Below are 18038 nucleotides of genomic sequence, written 5' to 3'. Positions count from 1 at the left end.
AGGAGGCTGTAATCCTGCTGTAAAGGACAGCCAAAACTCACACTGTGATTCAGCTGCTCCAAAATATTTGACAAAAATAAATAAATAACTAAATAAAAAACTCCCAAAACAAATAAAGGCCAGCAAGCTGTCTTTCTGCCCGACGACAGCTTCATAATAGAAAGGGACAAGTTTCACAGAGGCCGCGGGTTTCTGAGTATAAATGCAACCTAACACAATGGGGAATCAATATGGAAATTAATAAACACACCCGTAAGCAAAATCAATAACGGCACTGGTATCGCTGGATATATTCGTATCACTATACGTCCCTACACACGAGTACGTGTGCACTGCAATTCCAGCCCTGCGAAGGCAGTAAAGATGAAGACCGCAAGCTAACAAGCAAGTGTAAATGTGAACAATGGTTCATTTTAAATGTTTAAAAATCATAAATTCCCCTTAATATTTATCTTACACCTCAAGGAGACAAATAGCAACGCATTGTGGTGCTTGCTTACAAGTAAAGTCCGCAAGGCACCATTAATCTCTTTATCCCTCCCAAACACACAGACAGGTGCGCAATTACAAATGCATGATATGTGTGAAAGTATTGCTCAATTTTTTAAGATACCAAATTTGGAAGACTGAATTCTTTACGTGTAACATTATATGTCACAGTGTGGCCAGGGACATGCGTGTGAATAATTTATCACACTTAAGAGGAAATCCGAGGGGCTGTGGAAGCTCGGTCTATCTTAACAAGAGATAGGAGATGCAACAAATTGTTTTTTCCTCTTTAAATGGGCTTTAAGACTCCACAGGCTGTGTCCACCATTTCTTTTTAATTTGGGATAAACAAAGAACAGAACAGAGATATTGAGCCTTGGATTGACTGGGGAAGCTGGACAGCACAGCAGCAGGAGGCCACTGAATAGGAACTTCCTGCTTAGGTCATGCTTTGCATCTCAAGTCAGCGCGATTGCATCTGCTGGCCGGCAACAGCCTTCCCTCACTGGGGTCATCAAACATCCCAGATAGATAATTGTAAAAGATCATAGGAGCAATTTTCTCTAAAACAAAAACATGGGCCATCTGCTCTGTTTTCGAATCACACAAGCCAATATTTGTTCTTGTTTTCTTGGAAAGTTTTCGCCCTGTCTGCTTGGCGTGCAGATCTTCTCGGCAGCACTCAGGGAGCAGCCCCTCCTTCCTCGAGGCAAGCACAGTCGGCCAACCAACAGGATTACCATGGTGTGTTACTGTTTGCTGCGGCCCTGCTGCAGTCTAACCAGGACTGGGGCTCTTATACAGTTTTCACATCTTTCTAGCATCTGGAGGTCATCTGGTAAGATGGAAAAAAAACTGTACCATGTTTCTTCTGGGGTAGTTAATCTACAGGTTTGGCAACCGATCGGACTGTTCAGTACTGGCGCTGAGCTGAGTAACACATGGCAGCCTGCTGCCTGTGAGGGCTACATAGGAATGATAGTTGAGTGGTCCAAATCAAGCCAAAAAGTACAACAGATTTTGCTGCACTTATCTCAAATGGACTCATGATGAGGGATGAATTTAGGAGTCGGAAAGGTTGATCTCAGAGTGTCTCTCAGAATCAGCGTTATACAGAGACGTGAGCATGAAGGACTCTGAGGACGAGTTTTACAGGCAGGCTGCAAGCAATGAAAGCGACACGCTGTAAAACCTGGTACGAAATAATGTGAGCATTATACAAACAAGAAGCGCACGGCGCAGCAGGAGCGTATTATAACCAGAACTCCACCTCGTTGAAAGCATGTGAATTTACAGGTCTTTTTTTTTTCATGTTTGTCGATCAATTTCTCAATGCAAAGCTCTTTTACAGATAAACATTGACCTCGTCGGGTTTGTCCTCACAAAATTGACCCATCTGCAGCCAATCTAGCACTCTGGGGCTGAATACTGCTTAGCTGTGTCCCCGCACATCATTACCCTCCTCTTCACTCCATTCACTCTGACTCAGAGCAGGAAAATGACTGAGTGATATAACCAAGGCTCCAGTGTCTCCAGCACCGTCGCTGCTCCATGCTCTCGGTACGTGCTGTAAGGCCACATCAGAGAGAGCGAGTGAGCAGTGGGCTACGGTGCTGATGTTGCACATTAGATCACCTACACATGACCTCAAACGCTACCTGCTCGGACATCTTGGATGTGCGGTGCTGTGGTAGAGGGCAGAGACCATCTCTGTCTTTCTCGCTTGCTCTTCTAGAGCAACACTGTGGTCAGTGCAAACATCAGAGTGTTTATGAACAAAGAGAAACGCTCTGGTGAATTAGCCCCGTCAAAATTAGCTGCAAAACCTGCGCTCTCTCTAACAATCAACCATGCTGGTATTGAAAAAATAAACAGCTAGTGCAATCTGTATTGAGCTTTATGTTATTTTTTTATTTAAGGAGTCTTTCTTTGATCTTTGTTCAGGGCACTGCTAGAGAGGTTTAAAGGCTTTCCCTCTGTTTAATGGAGGAAAATGAGCTGCAGCTTTGATATCAGTGCATCAGATGTTTTACTTGCACAATGCTCTGCAGGACGCTAATGGCGCAGAATCCATATGATAGGCTTTCTCTATTGTTTGCTGGAAATGAATCCCTTATAACTGAATTGTATAACCTCTTATTTAACCATTATTTTTTTTCACTGTGGTTTTACTATGCAAAACACTCTCTGAGTCATCGTATAGGAAGACTTTACCTCATGCACGCAGGAATCTTATTATGATCACATCCGATTAGGGATTTGTACTTTTCTCACTTGATCAGCATCACCACTACAGCAAAGGTGCTTCATGCCTTTTACTCAGCTCCTGTCACAACTGCATACTGTTGCTTGGCAACAATCACACAACCATTTCATCCAGAATCACCATTTTTCTTTCTGAAAATCAGTTACGGTTACAGATTGGAAAATTGGTAGTGGAGACGTTATTGGTACTGAATATGAACAGTGTGTATGACTCTACTGCATTATACCGGTCTGTACTGCAAAAACATAAAACCCTGTGTGTGTATATCTGTGTACATGCACAGAGATACACTTGGTTATAGTGTATTTACTTATAATTTTACAGAGAGGATTTAACCAAAAGTAGGAACTAAAAAACAACAATTAAAAATATATATTATCATTCACATGACTCATGAACTGTTTCCTCTTCGAATTCCAATTTAAAAAAAAAACGTCCTTGTTGGAAGTATTTATTTATTTATTTATTTTATTATGACCGAAACCAAAGTGTGCCTGGTAAGAATGAATTATGCTCCATTTTCTTGGGTGAGTCAGCAAAAGCTATGATTAGTGGAAGCAGTTTAAAAAAAAGGTGAATCTCATATAAAGTGTTTCCATGGAGACTGAAAATGATGAACTTTGTGTTTATAACAACAGAGGAACTATACAACAGTCAGCTCTCTGCACAATAATATGTCAGAACAACCAACATATAAAACTTATGATAAACCATTTTCTCATTACCAAACACGGGGAAGATAATTGAAAAATTCCAACTGGAAGGGGAATATTAAATAGATATTTCTGTGTATATTCCACAACTGGGACTAATTCAGAAGCAGAACTGCCTGAAGGGCTAGTCTGTCTCGAACAAAATTGGTTTACCAAAGCTGAATGTACGAGGCACAGAGTGAGGCCAAGAGCTGTCTCCTGTCTCCGTGGAAATCAGCAGCAGAGGTCTCCCAGCTGAAACGGAATCTTTACTGTGCAGCGAGATATGCTCAGGATCACAACTTTAAGGCTACCTGGAAGGGCCCCCGGTGCCTTAAGGGAAAGCTGGGAAAATTAACACTCTTTTGTCAAGAGTGGTTGTGCTTTAGCCGCTGCTAATAAAATTGTGATGTGCTTTTCCGTGGCTGCGCGTGAGGCCATTTGCTACACGGATAGATCAAAGCTGTCGTGCCAGTAAAACACCCCACCGCCCCTTATTTGAACAATGGGAATAATCAATTTGAGATAGAGGTGGCGTTACACTTTTTTTGTAGAAAATTAAATCAACCGCTGATGCTGGGGTGCTTTCAGGTGTCGTGCTTGACGAATACTTTCAATAAGCCGCTTAAGTGCTGTCTGAAACGGGACTCAAGTTCCTTGTAGTAGCAAATTAACATTTCAGGGATAGTTTAAAATAATAATAATATTCATTTAAAAAGGCATTTATGCTTCTGATTTAATCAACAGTTGTATTTACCTTTAAACAAATGCACTTTAGACATGAACAATCCACACAGTGTTGTGAAAAAAAAAAACACAGGTTATCAGTAGACATCACAATCTATCGCTGAACAAAAATTCTGCCGCTTATTTGAAGACCTGCAGTTTTACTCCTTGACTTTAGCTCGCACATTTAAACAACACAACAACCTAAACACACACACACTTACTCACACAGGCATGCAGCACAGCACAGCCACTCACTCATCTTTCACACTCATGTCAAGGTTGATCTGAGTCACAAGTCCCATGTTCATCCCAATTAGCACTTTGATTTGGGAGTTGATAGGTGGTGATATTGGCGGCTTTGGAAGGATGCACCCATCACTCTCCTCTCTCTTTCACTCTTTCAATTCCTCCCTTTCGTTCCATGTTTTTCTTTTTTCTTTCTTTTTCTTTTCTTTTTTTTTTTTTTTTACATACCTCCTTTTCTACACATTTTCTTGTTGGGTTTCCTGGCACATTCCTTGGATATTCTTTTGACTGTAAAATGAATGGAAAAACTACAAAATAACAGAGAGCTCTGGAAAAGATCGCATGTGACATGCAACAACTCAGACTGAGTTAGAACCCGTCTTCTCCCTCTTTCCCTCCTCCTCCCACCCTCCCGGTCTTCATCAACAACAAGAACAACAGAGGACCTTTTGAAAAAGTAACTGGGGTGTTGCTGCAGAAATATTCCAAAATGGTGGAATGAATTTGCTGCACCCTGGGACACAAGAAGCCCATATTCACATGCACTTCTATTTAAGACCCATTACGACCACACGGAAGGCAGAGAGGCTAGGTTTTGGAAGATATTGGAGCTCACATCCGAATCTGTTAAGTGATATTTGACGTTGTATGTGCGACGCTCAGAGCACTTAACATTTCAAGCCCATTTTCCTGTGTGGCTCTCCTTCAAGTGATAAAGAATAGGGTCTGTTTAAAAGAGATATATAGAAATCAAACACTTTTAGCAATGTCAGTCTTCACAAATTCCCAATCTGTGTTTGCCTTTTTGCACAAAGTCTCCTTTTGCATTTCTCTTTGTGGAAAGACAAACTGGAAGTAGAAAGGAGAGTAAAGGGTCTTACATAGGTCAGGCTGATGCCACAGGCCTCTCATGTACCAGACAGAATATTTCACCAACCCTACAGAAGATCATTCACTTATGAGGCAGGCTACTAATTGCTAATATCCCCAGAACAATCAAGACGGTGAGGGTAGGAAGGTGCACCGAGTATTTCCAATCTGTTTCATGTCTGATTAGATTTCGTTTTTCTTTATTTATTTTTCTCAATAAGTCATATTTAAGAAGTCATTTAGTCATCAAAAGAGGAACCTCTAACAGTGGCATGGAAGGGGAGAGTTGATGAAAAGACTAAATGAGAGATCTAGTCAAGATGGGATGTCGTATGATGGACACGGACACAGCATGCGCTAAACAACGGTTCATGCTTCGCGCAAAAAACAAAGGTGGCACAAAATCTTAGAGAAGAAGACAGAAGGAAGTGGGAAGCAGAGACAGGAAAGAAGAGGAGGAGAGGTTTGGTTTCTTCCTGTGTACTCGACACACTCACCATCCTCTGTTGGAACATAGATGTTTAGGTAAAGACAATCCTCATGTTGATCTTGTATGTATGTGGTAACTATATCCAGGTTGAAAGTGAACCATATCGGCATCATTATCTCTGGCACGGCATTGTGTATATTTTGAGGGCAGACAGGAGCAAAATGGGTGGCGTTCTTGATTCCTGACCAGGAAGATGGAGGCTCCGGGGGCATGAAGCGTTTTTCTCCCACGGGGGAGGCAGCGTAAGGAACCCCCAGATACTGGTCGACCGGCCCGAGAATCTCGCTAGGCAGGGGGACCCTCACCCCTCTGAGTTTCCCATACTGTGTGTTCACAGTGGGGTGGTAGTTCTGACCACTCACAGCCGCAAAGCACCAACAAAAACTTAACACCCACAAGGACACGCTGAAATTGGTGCAATTATAGGCACCGTGCCAGTTCTGCGAGGGGAAACGATTTCTCCCGGGAGAAAACCACATGGTCCTTGTGAGCGAGTACAAGTGCAAGTGACCAACATACAAGCCAGGGCACCGCCCTCAGCAAATGCACAGGCTTCCCACTCAGCCCAGTAGTGCAGGCACCTGAGGGACAGTCATCAGCTGGGATACTGGAGCCCACCAGCTTACAGATGAGACAGTCAAAAGTTGCGCAGTTCCTGTCTGTGGCGAGGTCCTTATTCACTGTCCTTCCTCTGCTCGTCGGATCTTCTAACCAGTGCTACAAAAAAAGGACAGAAAAATTAATGACAGTTACTTGAAAATCCACCTGTTTGCTCCCATTTTCAATCAGTCATTTTTATCCACTTTTTGAGTCCTTTTTTATTTTTTAGTCATGACATAAAAAAAGCTCACATAAACATGACAGAGCTCTTAGTGCAATCATCAATCCATATAATCAAGAACCTGTCTTTGACTTGGATATTGCAATTAAGTGTTGGGTAACTTGTCAAGATGTACTAAATAATGCTAACAGGACAATTGAAGTGTGAAAGCCATCAGCTGTCATTAGGTAATTATTCTCTACTTTACAGTCTGACGTTTATATTAACGGTTAATATTTAGACAAAAGGCAGTGGTAAAACTAGCAGTGGGAGTCACACACGCATAATAACACGCTAAAAATTTCATGTCATTTTTAATGTTGGCAGCCTTTTCACTGCGTAGCCCTTTGGAGTAGTTATGCACAAGGTATAAATTAAATGTCATTCTCATTGTTTGCTTATTCAAGAGATCACTTTTTGGGATGAACACAAAAGGGGGGAGGGGAGGATGTTCGCTACAGGCAGCAGGTCCCTCCAGTGACAGCGCTGCAAATACTAATCAACAGTACCAGGGTGAACCAGTAACAACACCTTCCCACGCTGCTTGATCAATTTTCAATTTCTGTGGCTTAGGGTCCCTCTCAACCTTGTGTGCCTACTGCAGAGTTTGCTCTAATAACAATGGAGAAGAAAAGCCAGCATTTAGAGGAGGATATTGCATTCCAAAATGACTGTGTAAATGATTTATAATGTATCAGCAGCCGTTGGAGGGCACCTAACCGCTGAGAGAAACCAATCCTGACGTTTCTGGAGGTGCTGTTATCGCTAGGCAGCTATTACCATCCGCCGCAGCTGTGGATCAGCAGACAGTCTGCCGGTGAAATCTATATGCTTAGTTGTATATGCAAAACCTCACTTCAGATCAAAAACATAATGCATACGTGCATGCACATATTTAGTAAATACTCAAAATCAGGCCACTTTCAATAACACTTGGATAAATGGAACATGTGTGCTGGACAATTCTGCTCAGAGATTGTGGCACACAGAGTCCCTGTTAAATGATAATACACGAAAAAAACCCATCCATATCCAGTGTGGGGACTAAAAGGTATTCATTGCTGGGGGGGTGGGGGGGTGGGGGGGTGGAAAAGGCTTCAAAATTAAAAAAAAGCCAATCTGGCAAAGTCGGGTCACTGCTCAGTAGGATCCCTGTACCAGAAGCAGAAAACCTATCTCACTTCACTCATGTATATATATATGTATATGTGTGTGTGTTTGTGTTTTATATAAAACATTTTGTTTATTATGTAAATTTTACACAAGACATGGACCTGCAATAAACCAATTCCACAGCATTCAAAGGCCGAGCTAATGTGAAACACTTGAACATAATCAGATACTGTTAAAACACAGCACTATAAGAACTAACCTGCAAAAGCATGACAAATAAAAACTACAAATTTCCCCATTAACTAACAGCAAAGCACCAGCAGCTACAGCGATCAAATTTGAACTGCTATTTTGCAGTTATTGTTTTCTATATCAACAGCTTATAACTGTAAAAGAATAGAAAAATCACAGTACAATACAAGTCTAACATTATAGTTTTGATAGCTTGCTTGCAACCATACAGAAAAGTTTATTACTGTAAAATCTAATAACATGTACTTGAACTAAGACAAGAAATCACCTTCGCTACACTCCCTCCGCTCTTTACACCGCACCGTTATGGGAATGCTGCCATATTCAAGACGAGAACTAACCAACTGCTAAGTGTTTTGGTCATTGTGGCTTATTTTCTTGACCAAGAAACCATGCTCTGCATCTCCAGTAATTAAAGCTTAAACACAACTAAACTCAAAATAACAGCACTTAAATAAATTATTTAAGCTTAACGTTTGCTCTTGTGTTCGCCGAAGAAAAAATAGTGCATTATACCGTAAATATGCACAGCAGCTTGCTGATGATATTTTTTCCTGTTTTTAAAAGTGATTTGTTGTCTATTTAACACAACAGCCTTGTGCAAAATCCTACTATATAGATATATATTTTAGAGATACACTAAAATAAATTTGCTGTATGTCTAACAATCACTCCACCTTATTCATATTCAGCCTATTAATACCAATAAAATGTCGACATCCTTTAAAAAAAACAAAAGCACCACAAACTATACTCTTAAATTACCACAAGGTCAAATAAATACCAATGAAACTACTTCTAAAACAGATTTTTCCTAGTATTCTAATCTTCATAACGGCAGGATACATTGCATTAAAGCTAAGTATTTAAGTACTATTAAATTCTAATGACAGAAAGCTAATGACCAGGCCTATATGTCAGGTTGTTTTTCAAAAACAGTTTCTGCTTCAATTGCACATGATTTGTGTTTGATTTCAAGTTATGCCACAAAAAAGCTCCACATATTGATTCCCTGAAAAAACAGAAATGCTTGACAAAGGAGGCTTCATAAAGGCCATCCATTCACACATTTGCAGACACAGATAGTCAATTTTCCATCGCAATTTTAAATGAAGTATTTTCTGTTTGGATTTTCTCACACCGTCTGAGAATAGGAGTGATGGGACTAATTCTAGTCAAGATAAAATACATCAGGTCAAACTTTTTAATCAGGACATAGCAAGGACATAGGACACTGTGATGGAGTGTGTGTGTTTAGAGGACACACAGCACAGAGGACTTCATCAGTCTCTTCTCCAACAGCATCTCAGAGGTCCTCCGCTTTGATCTCTCTACCTGCTGAAGCACTGCCAAGGGAGAAACAGAGAGAGAGAGCGATTGCATGAGTTCTCCCTCATCATCCCAGAAATATTGATCGTCTCATCACTGTGGCCTTGCAGCCCGTAATAAATACAGCTGGAGTGATGGAGGCGGAAGGAGGGGGGGAGGATGGGTAGGTGGGTGCTGTGCTGACTCTAAGTCAGGTTATTAGCCCTTAATGCAAGACGGCACTCCACCAAGTACATGCCATTAAACACCCTCCTCCCCAATTCTCCAGTGACTGATTAATGGGACATGCGAAATTTCTGGCAGTCCAAATCATATTTAGCATTATTCAAAATGGCCACACTGGTGCATCATGTGAGTACAGATCTCATGTATAGAAGAGAAAAAAAAACACATTTTATTTCTCTTTATATTGGTCTGAGTCCAGAGCCGTGCACACTTACTGTAGAAGACCCTTTGTTCTCCTACAGCAGAGAGATTTCTGCATCGCAATAAAAGTCTGAGCCAAATGTACTCCTACGCTCCGACATCCCTTAGAGAGAGGCTGAATGGACTCTGATAAAAAAGGAACCAATAAGAGTTCTGAGTAGATGGGGCATCTGACTCGCCACACTCTGTTATTATAGTAACTAGTCTGCAACAAAAGCATTAACAAAAGCTGCATTAGTCTTCTGGAACATCTAACTTCAAATGAAGTGAGCCATCCCGACCTCAGAGGGTGTAATCAGTGATTACAAATGCAGCGCTGTTACATGGAAACCGATGGACAATGTAATGCGATGCAAAAAAATGATTAGGGCAGCCCACTGAAGGTCAGTGTTTTAAAGCATCAATCGAAGATAGCCAATTCAACTCAGATTCTCTGAGTTGCACATTTGATTACCCGTGTGACATAACATGCTCATGGTCAACCAGAGGGAGGAGCAAAAATCTAAGACAGAGTGCTACTATTTTCCATCCATCCATCCATCCATTCATCCATCCATCCATCCTCTGCCACTTATCAAATTCAGGGTTGCACGGGGGCTGGAGCCTATGCCATTTGGAAAACTTTCAAAAACTCAGGCAGAGCTTGTCTATCAACGAACAGCAATGTTGTGTGCTACCTGGATAATTATGTAAATCATTGTAATACCTTGGCATTGTCACGAAAGGATGGGCAAAATAAGTAAATAAATAATGAGCGGACATTTAAATCATTATACTGAATGAGCTAATCCTATTTTATAGACAAAACTCTTGTTCTTTTAAGGAACAGTCAATATAATGGAAAGCAGACCAAAGTATCCAGGTGGTAACTTTAGCTTGAACTTGTTAAAATTGTCTTCACCTTTGATTTGTGCTACCAAAAGATGCTAAGGCCACTTTTTCAGACAAGCTCTTTTTATGACAGGATTACTCTCTGGTCTCTTTGTTTTCAATACTGTGGAAAATACATATCTCTCTAAATGGTCTGCTTACACATGTTTGTTTCAAATATGCAAGGGATCTTTACACACCAAAATCAGTGATGAATGTATGCACTGTGCATGTGTTAGCTCACAGACACACTCTTTACATAAGCTCCTGGGCTCGACAAAAATAGCATGCCATATTAAATCAATGAGATTGGCATGTTTCAGAAACAACATTCACAAAATGTCAAAACCAAACTGCGGCATCATAAGGCTCCTGCTGGGAACCAGTGTAGTGAGCAATAAAATGGCCTGTATTTATATAGCGCTTTACTAGTCCCTAAGGACCCCAAAGCACTTTACATATCCAGTCATCCACCCATTCACGCACACATTCATACACTGGTGATGGCAAGCTACATTGTAGCCACAGCCACCCTGGGGCGCACTGACAGAGGCGAGGCTGCCGGACACTGGCGCCACCGGGCCCTCTGACCACCACCAGTAGGCAACGGGTGAAGTGTCTTGCCCAAGGACACAACGACCGAGACTGTCCAAGCCGGGGCTCGAACCGGCAACCTTCCGATTACAAGGCGACCTCCCAACTCTTGAGCCACGACCGCCCCAATAAGGGGCCACTCTTCCCTTCTCTTCCTTTTTTCGTCAGACACAGAGTTGTGCAGTCATTATTACTTAGGAGATTTGGCACTAAATCAAGGACAAAAATGCGGCACATACTGACTGCTAATCACCGCGGTGATGCTGACATATTTTTAAAGAAGCAAATGGGAGACGACAATGGTGCGGCTGTGGCCACCTGCTAAGCTGTGCGTCTCCACCCCTTCTCCTAAGTGCTGGATAAAGGTGTCCATGACTATCATTACCAGCCGAGCAGCCAAAGTAACGCAGGAAGATCGGCTTGGCAAGCCAAATAAAGACAGATTCCAGGTGAGCATGTGTTGAGATGAATTCTGCGGCTGCACAGCAAATAAATAATGGCCATTCTGTTAACTGCTGACGGTGCTTGAAACAACTGTTTGCTCTTCGAGACTTAAATGATAGGGACAGATTTGATCTAGAAGTTTTAAAGCTGCGAGTCGAGGCAGAGAGCCCATTCTTACATCTATATTCCCTCTCTCTCTTTCACTTGAATGTGTGTGTGTGTGTGTGTGTGTGTATGCCTCTGAGTGTCAGATACAGTTTAGTAAGTAATATGATGTGGGAAACAATATGTGGGGGTACAGGAATATTAATCAGAGCTAACCATCTCAATTAGATGGGAAAGGACAGAGGAGTTTACATTTAAAAAAAATGATATATACGTAACTTTCCCAAACAGTTCATCATCCCAACTCCTATTGATCCCCTACAGAGTCCCACAAGACACTCCTACTGAAAAATCTTAAAGTAGCTAATCACTCAAGAAGCCCACAGGGATTTGTTGAGAAACCGCAGGGGCAAGTATTGGGTCCGTCTCTAATCTAGCTGTATGTAAACACATTAAGACTTTACACATGGCATACTCATTATCCAAGCTCCCACAGATGCCGATTGCAGGGAGAGATCTGTTCTCTTGACAAAGTCTTTTGTGTGCAGTTTCCATCACCCTGCCAACACAGTTTCATAGCATTGCTTACCAAAGAGCAGAAGATGAAGGTGGCCTCAGTTAAGTAATGACTGTAACAATAATAATTAAAATCCTGTGATTTTGTTTATATAATGCTTTTCACTCTTCACTGCATAACTGTGTAATTACGTATTAAGGTTGATCTTATAAGTTGAAGATGCCTTTGTTGCAGGCAAAGTCACACACCATAACATATTCTCATTAGCAATATGCAACATACACTTAAATGCTTATCATTATTCTAAAAACACATATTATACTCGTCACTATCCCTTTTACTAGCAAGGCACATCTCACTCATTCAGATCTCCTTTTGCCTTCAGAACAACCTTAATTCATTATAACATAGATTTAACCTAAGTTCTGGAAACATTTCTCAGAATTTTTAGACCCTATTGATATGAACGAGTCACAGACTTGCTGCAGATTTGCTGGGTGCACATTCATGATACCAGTCTCCCATTCCACCACCTCGCAAAGGTTTTAAGATCTGATAACAGCTGAGTACAACGAATTCATTGTCATCTTCAGGAAGCCAGTCTGCGGTTGTTTGGGGGTTTGTGACATGGAGCTTTATGCTTCCAAAAGCAGTCATTAGAAGATGTGATCACAGGGGACATGAAGGGATGGACATCATTAGCAAAAATACTCAGGTATGCTGTGGTGTTTAAATGATATTCACTTGGTATTAATTGGTCAAAAGTGTTACCAAGAAAATATCCCAATACCGTTATACCACCACCACCATACCATCATATCACAGCCTAAGCTGTTGATACAAGGATGGATGCCAAATTCTCACACTACCATCCAAATGTTGCAGCAGAAATCGTGACTTATTGGGGGATGCTTTCCAGTTTTCTTTTGCCCAACTTTTATGAGGCCTGTGGCAATGGTAGCCTCGGTTTCCTGTTCTTAGCTTACTGGTGTAGTACCTAATGTGCTCTTCTGCTGCTGTAGTCCAACTGCTTTGAGACCAAGCTTCCTAGCTTGATGCACTCTGGCCATTCTCCTCTGACCTCTGGCATCAAGAAGACATTTTTGCTCTGAAAACAGGATATTCTTTTCTTTCTTTTTTTTACTAATCTCTGTAAATCCTAGAGATAGTTGTGTGGGAAAATCCCAGTAGATCTGCTGATCACACAACATAACATATTCTCATTAGCAGCTGCTGATCTACTGCTGGCACGAACAGTCACATTCAAAGTAACTTTAATCACCTTTCTTCCTGACTCTGATGCTCAGTTTGAACTTTAGGATTTTGTCTTGATCATATCTATACGCCTAAATGCACTGAGTTGCCTCTGATTGGCTGATTTTGTTTCACTGAGCACCTGAAAAGGGGAACATCGCAAAATGCCTGTTGAGTGTTTATAATTTTGGTGTAGAAAACAATGTAATCACTCATTTAGGTGGTTGGTGGGTAGTCATTTAGCTACTTGACTAAGTAAATCAGTGCATTAGAAATGCAACCATGGGATGTCCAATTTACTACAACGAACATTTTTCTGAATGTTTTGTTTTCTGTAGTTGGTCAAATCATCTTACATCTGTGAAGTGGAAAACTCATGTGATTGGGCTTGCTTTAACGCATGAGGAACCACTCGAGCATACCAAGGAGAATTCAGCAGATATTTCAAACAGCTTCCTTCATCTCCTCCACTGTGAGGACAGCACGTATAACATGGCAGCACAAACATCAATTTCTGGCTTACAGTGGAAAAGAGGATGGATTTTTAGCCTTCTGGGATTCTTTCCTAATAAAATTCAGGCAAGAGCAAGGAACCTGAACAGTACCGGCATGGCACTACGTATATAAAGCAAGTGTAAGTTTATGACCATTGCTTCAAATGTGAACTGCTGTGTATTACTTTTGCTGCACTCTTTTGGCTAAATGCTGCTTGTCCTGGAGTTCCCTGGCAGTTAGTGCCTGAGAAGAAAACGCTTAAATTTGCACTGATTGATTATAGTTATAGAGATTAATGGGGATATTGGTGGGGATAAATGGCTTATTTCCAATTTAAACTCTGTATTGAATACTTAAAGTATGTCATTTTAAGTAATGCATCTAACAATATGCAGTACTCTGCACATTTATCAGACTGGCCTAAGTGGATGGGAGTGGGGAAACATTTTTCTTAAAGCAGCTATTAACACTTAACAAACATATAGACTTGAACTGAGGGTTTGCTTTGAGTTAATTGAGGTCTGGCTGGTAATTACAACAGAGAGTTGATCTCTCGCAATCAAGGTTCCTAGTTCATTGGCACCACATTATAAAATCTTAGATGGATCAGCTCCTATGGCCAGTATTGACTCTTCTACTCTGGGTTAAAGCAACCAATCCTTCGTTGCCCTACAAAAAACCATTTGCAGTGCCAGTATCAAATACTAATACGCATTAAAATGAACTCAGACTGAGGAGTGCTTTAAAAAAAAAACCAAAAGACTGGCTAAAGAAGAAGAACAGTTTTAATAACAAAGTAACAAACTGCATAAAATACACATTTGACATAGGAATCATTAGTAGATATCTCCCAGTAGGAGCAGACAAAAGAAATTCTTCCAAATGCCCCAAACACCCACCATCTTCCAATAAAAAATAATAACAAGCAAAAAACAAAAGAACACAGGAACATTGCAAACCATATAATGCCACAGTGGTTTGAAGAGCTGATCCCCCCCCAAAAAAAAATAAAAAAAAATTTCAGAAAAGCAGTGGAGTCCTGTGCTGAGTGCATGTAATTCACCACTTTCATCCACTGCATTTTGAATTATGTTTTCTCAAGACGGAGATTAAAAATTCAGATCATCTTGTCCAAAAGAATGTGAAATTCATTAATTTTTTTTGCAAAAAAAGACGAAGATGAAGAAGGCCTCTGGGGCACCACTGTGGCTTTGTGCATCTGCATGAACATATACTGTAAGTATGCTGGGAAAATGAATCTCTCCGTGGCCTAATGAGCTAAATAAGAGCAGTAATTTAAGGTAAGTAGGCCGCGGCTCTGACTGAGAATCCAAAGATCAGCTTTATCATTCGGTGCGAACGACTTACAGAATTATACATATAGGAAGCAGAGACATGACCCAGATGCTACTTGTTAAATTAATGAGCTAATAATGCCTTAAGTACCTTAACATTTGCAGCGGTAATTTGGAAAAAGCAATATTCCACATTCAGGTAAAATATGATGTCCGACTCAAGACTTACTTCGAGAACATAAATTACGGCAATTTAAATGTTTTGATCTGAAAGCATCAGAGTCTCTACAAGCGTGCTGTTGCTGGAACGGGACTCCACTGCAGCATATAGAGCAGCTTAGAAATAGCTTCACCTTCTCCCTGGAGACATGTACTTAAATGTTAGCTGTTCTTCTTAAGCGGCCCTAAATCATACGCCTGAGAGTCCTTAATTGTGATTGATGAACAATTAAACCAAGGTGAATTTTGAGAAAATAACATGTTAATGAAAGCGGCAACACACGACACATTATTGTGATGTTTCCTTTCAAACACTGCGACTACTTGGCTTCCTTGCAGAGTATTTCGCAGATGCCAAAAGCACAGTGGTAGAATGATGTTATTGACATGCAAATGTCTGGTAGTTGCAGAGAAGTGAGAGGCGCCAGAGTGTATTGTTGTGTGACAAGCAGAATTTCTGAATACAAAGCTGGAAGCAGAGATGTACACAAGTGTGTTTGATATGGCAAAACCCAAAGCACATATACCCACACTACTAAAAAAATAATGGATCTGAGAACATGGTGGTGGAGGGGGGGTCCTATTTACAGAGGGACCGCAGGGTTACTTTAGCCTAATGACAGAAGATTAAATGAGGTCTGCACATGATGCCAGGAGTTTTATGGGAGCATAATTAAGTTTTGAAACAACCCGACAGTGATGTGCTTTTAACTAAAGGTCAACAGTAAACAGCAAGGTGAGCCACACTTGATTACTATGTATATCACAACATCAAAAAAGATGCTGCTGCTCTAATGAGGGGGTGACCTTCATCTTCAGCATAAACAAAGACCAAACTGACTAATACTGCTCTACATGGCCTCTATCAGCCATTAATAGGAGGCGTTTAAGAAATTAATAGTACTTTAATATTAAGAAGAACTATTTAACATAAAATCTTTGACATTTCAGAAGCTGGTATTCCCTTCAATGCTTTCCAATCTAAAAAAGATCAAAAGAAGATGTGATGTACTTAGCGTCGAGACAGCCTGAATACAGATGAATGAAGACGAAAACCCACAAGACATCAGAAACAAAAATTCCTGATGGCATTATCTTAAATCCAGTAATAATCTGCTTTTTTACATGTAAATATGGTTTGGGCATTTACATCGTCATTCCTCGCATTATAGGTTTAATTATAGCTAAAGCCGGGTGAGTTTAGAGGAGATGTGGACAGACAGCTGCCATAGCTAAAGCATCCCCTTTATCCAGCACCGTCACAGCCGCTGGCTGCTTCTCCCATTGACGCCCACAGGCCAATGCTGGACTTTAAGGTACAGTAAGTGTTCTAATTTCTCTTCCATAAAACTCAACATCAAAATCATTTTATATCAAATTTTAATTCATAAAACTTAAAAGTCAACAGAAACCTCCAGCATCCAAAAATGTATGGTAAACATTTAAAAGGCGCTCTGGATTATTATTGTTTTCCCACCAGTGTCTCTCCCAGTTGTCTTTTAGAAAAGCAGCTGTATTTCTCTGTTCATTGCATGCTCACCCTGATATTCTTGATATTATTAGTCTGTCTGGAGACTCCACGTGATGATGAGCTCAGAGGGACATTTTAAATGACAGTGCCTTTTCTTGAAGGGATAGCATAAACAACGGAGGCAACCATCTTTGTCTTGTTGCTAACACTGATCTGAATTCACTGGAAAAAAATATCTCTGGAGCAAAGCTGGTAAATGAGACTGCTACTGTTACTATTATTTAGAAACAGGGAGGTTAGGGTTGGCTGGAGGAGTTGGGGGTGGGTGCGGATGAAGGAGACATGCCTCAATATCACACGTGGAGGAGGGAACACTGTCCCCTGACAGCAGTCCTTTCAGCTAGCCCTGGCAGATATGTTTACTCTCTATTCACTATTTCTAATCCTGTCTGAAAGCCTAGCTTGACTGTCAGGCTCCTTCCTAAATTGGCTCGTGTTCTTAGTGATTGATTAAAAGTACTGTAACCCAGCTTTATCAGACTACCCTGAACTCTGCATTTCTGCCAACTCTATTAGGTAATGCATCCTTTGTTATTTTACTTGTTGGTCTCACCGCCTGCCCGTCTTTGGGAAATGCTCAGATCCATTCACTGTGATGCAGAATACCCAGTCGTACCTGGCTGTATGGTTGTACAGCAGCCTTCAGATCAAACAGGAGAACTGCCTTAAGCTCAAAATAGTTTCTGACAAATGTGGCATCCTAATTCAATATACCATTATTCAGTGAAATTGGCCTAAATTTATCAGGAGTTTCCAAAACCAGCATGCTGAGGGATATACCTAAAAAGCATTTCATAATCTTTCCATTCCTTTTTTTCTAACTTTTGACTGATGCCATGGTGATAGCGGAAACACGTCTCTGTCCCCTGACACTGAGCTAAACAACACGGCTATAATTCATGCTTTCTAATGCTGTAATATCCCCATGCCATTGCACACAGAGGAGAGGAGAGGTTGCCCTGATGTTACTGCTGACGCCTAAGTCCTAGACA

The 18038-nt window shown here is 41.0% G+C and overlaps 1 protein-coding gene across 3 annotated transcripts in view; it reads right to left on the bottom strand.

Annotated features, from left to right (window-relative positions):
• Positions 1-18038, bottom strand: part of nlgn3a (neuroligin 3a) — a 137704-nt gene that overhangs the window by 107996 nt on the left and 11670 nt on the right. For 2 of the 3 annotated variants that reach the window (XM_082506825.1, XM_082506826.1), the window contains exon 2: positions 5790-6499. In XM_082506825.1, the coding sequence (XP_082362951.1) occupies positions 5790-6261 (472 nt within the window). In that variant the 5' untranslated portion in view covers positions 6262-6499. Of the gene's footprint in view, positions 1-4650; positions 4711-5789; positions 6500-18038 lie in introns of those variants that run through there. The other variant, XM_082506827.1, reaches the window with a different exon arrangement.

This window comes from Aulonocara stuartgranti (assembly GCF_965226115.1).
Source record: "Aulonocara stuartgranti genome assembly, chromosome: 2".
Classification (NCBI taxonomy): Eukaryota; Metazoa; Chordata; class Actinopteri; order Cichliformes; family Cichlidae; genus Aulonocara; species Aulonocara stuartgranti.
This window is presented reverse-complemented; position numbering and strand designations above follow the sequence as displayed.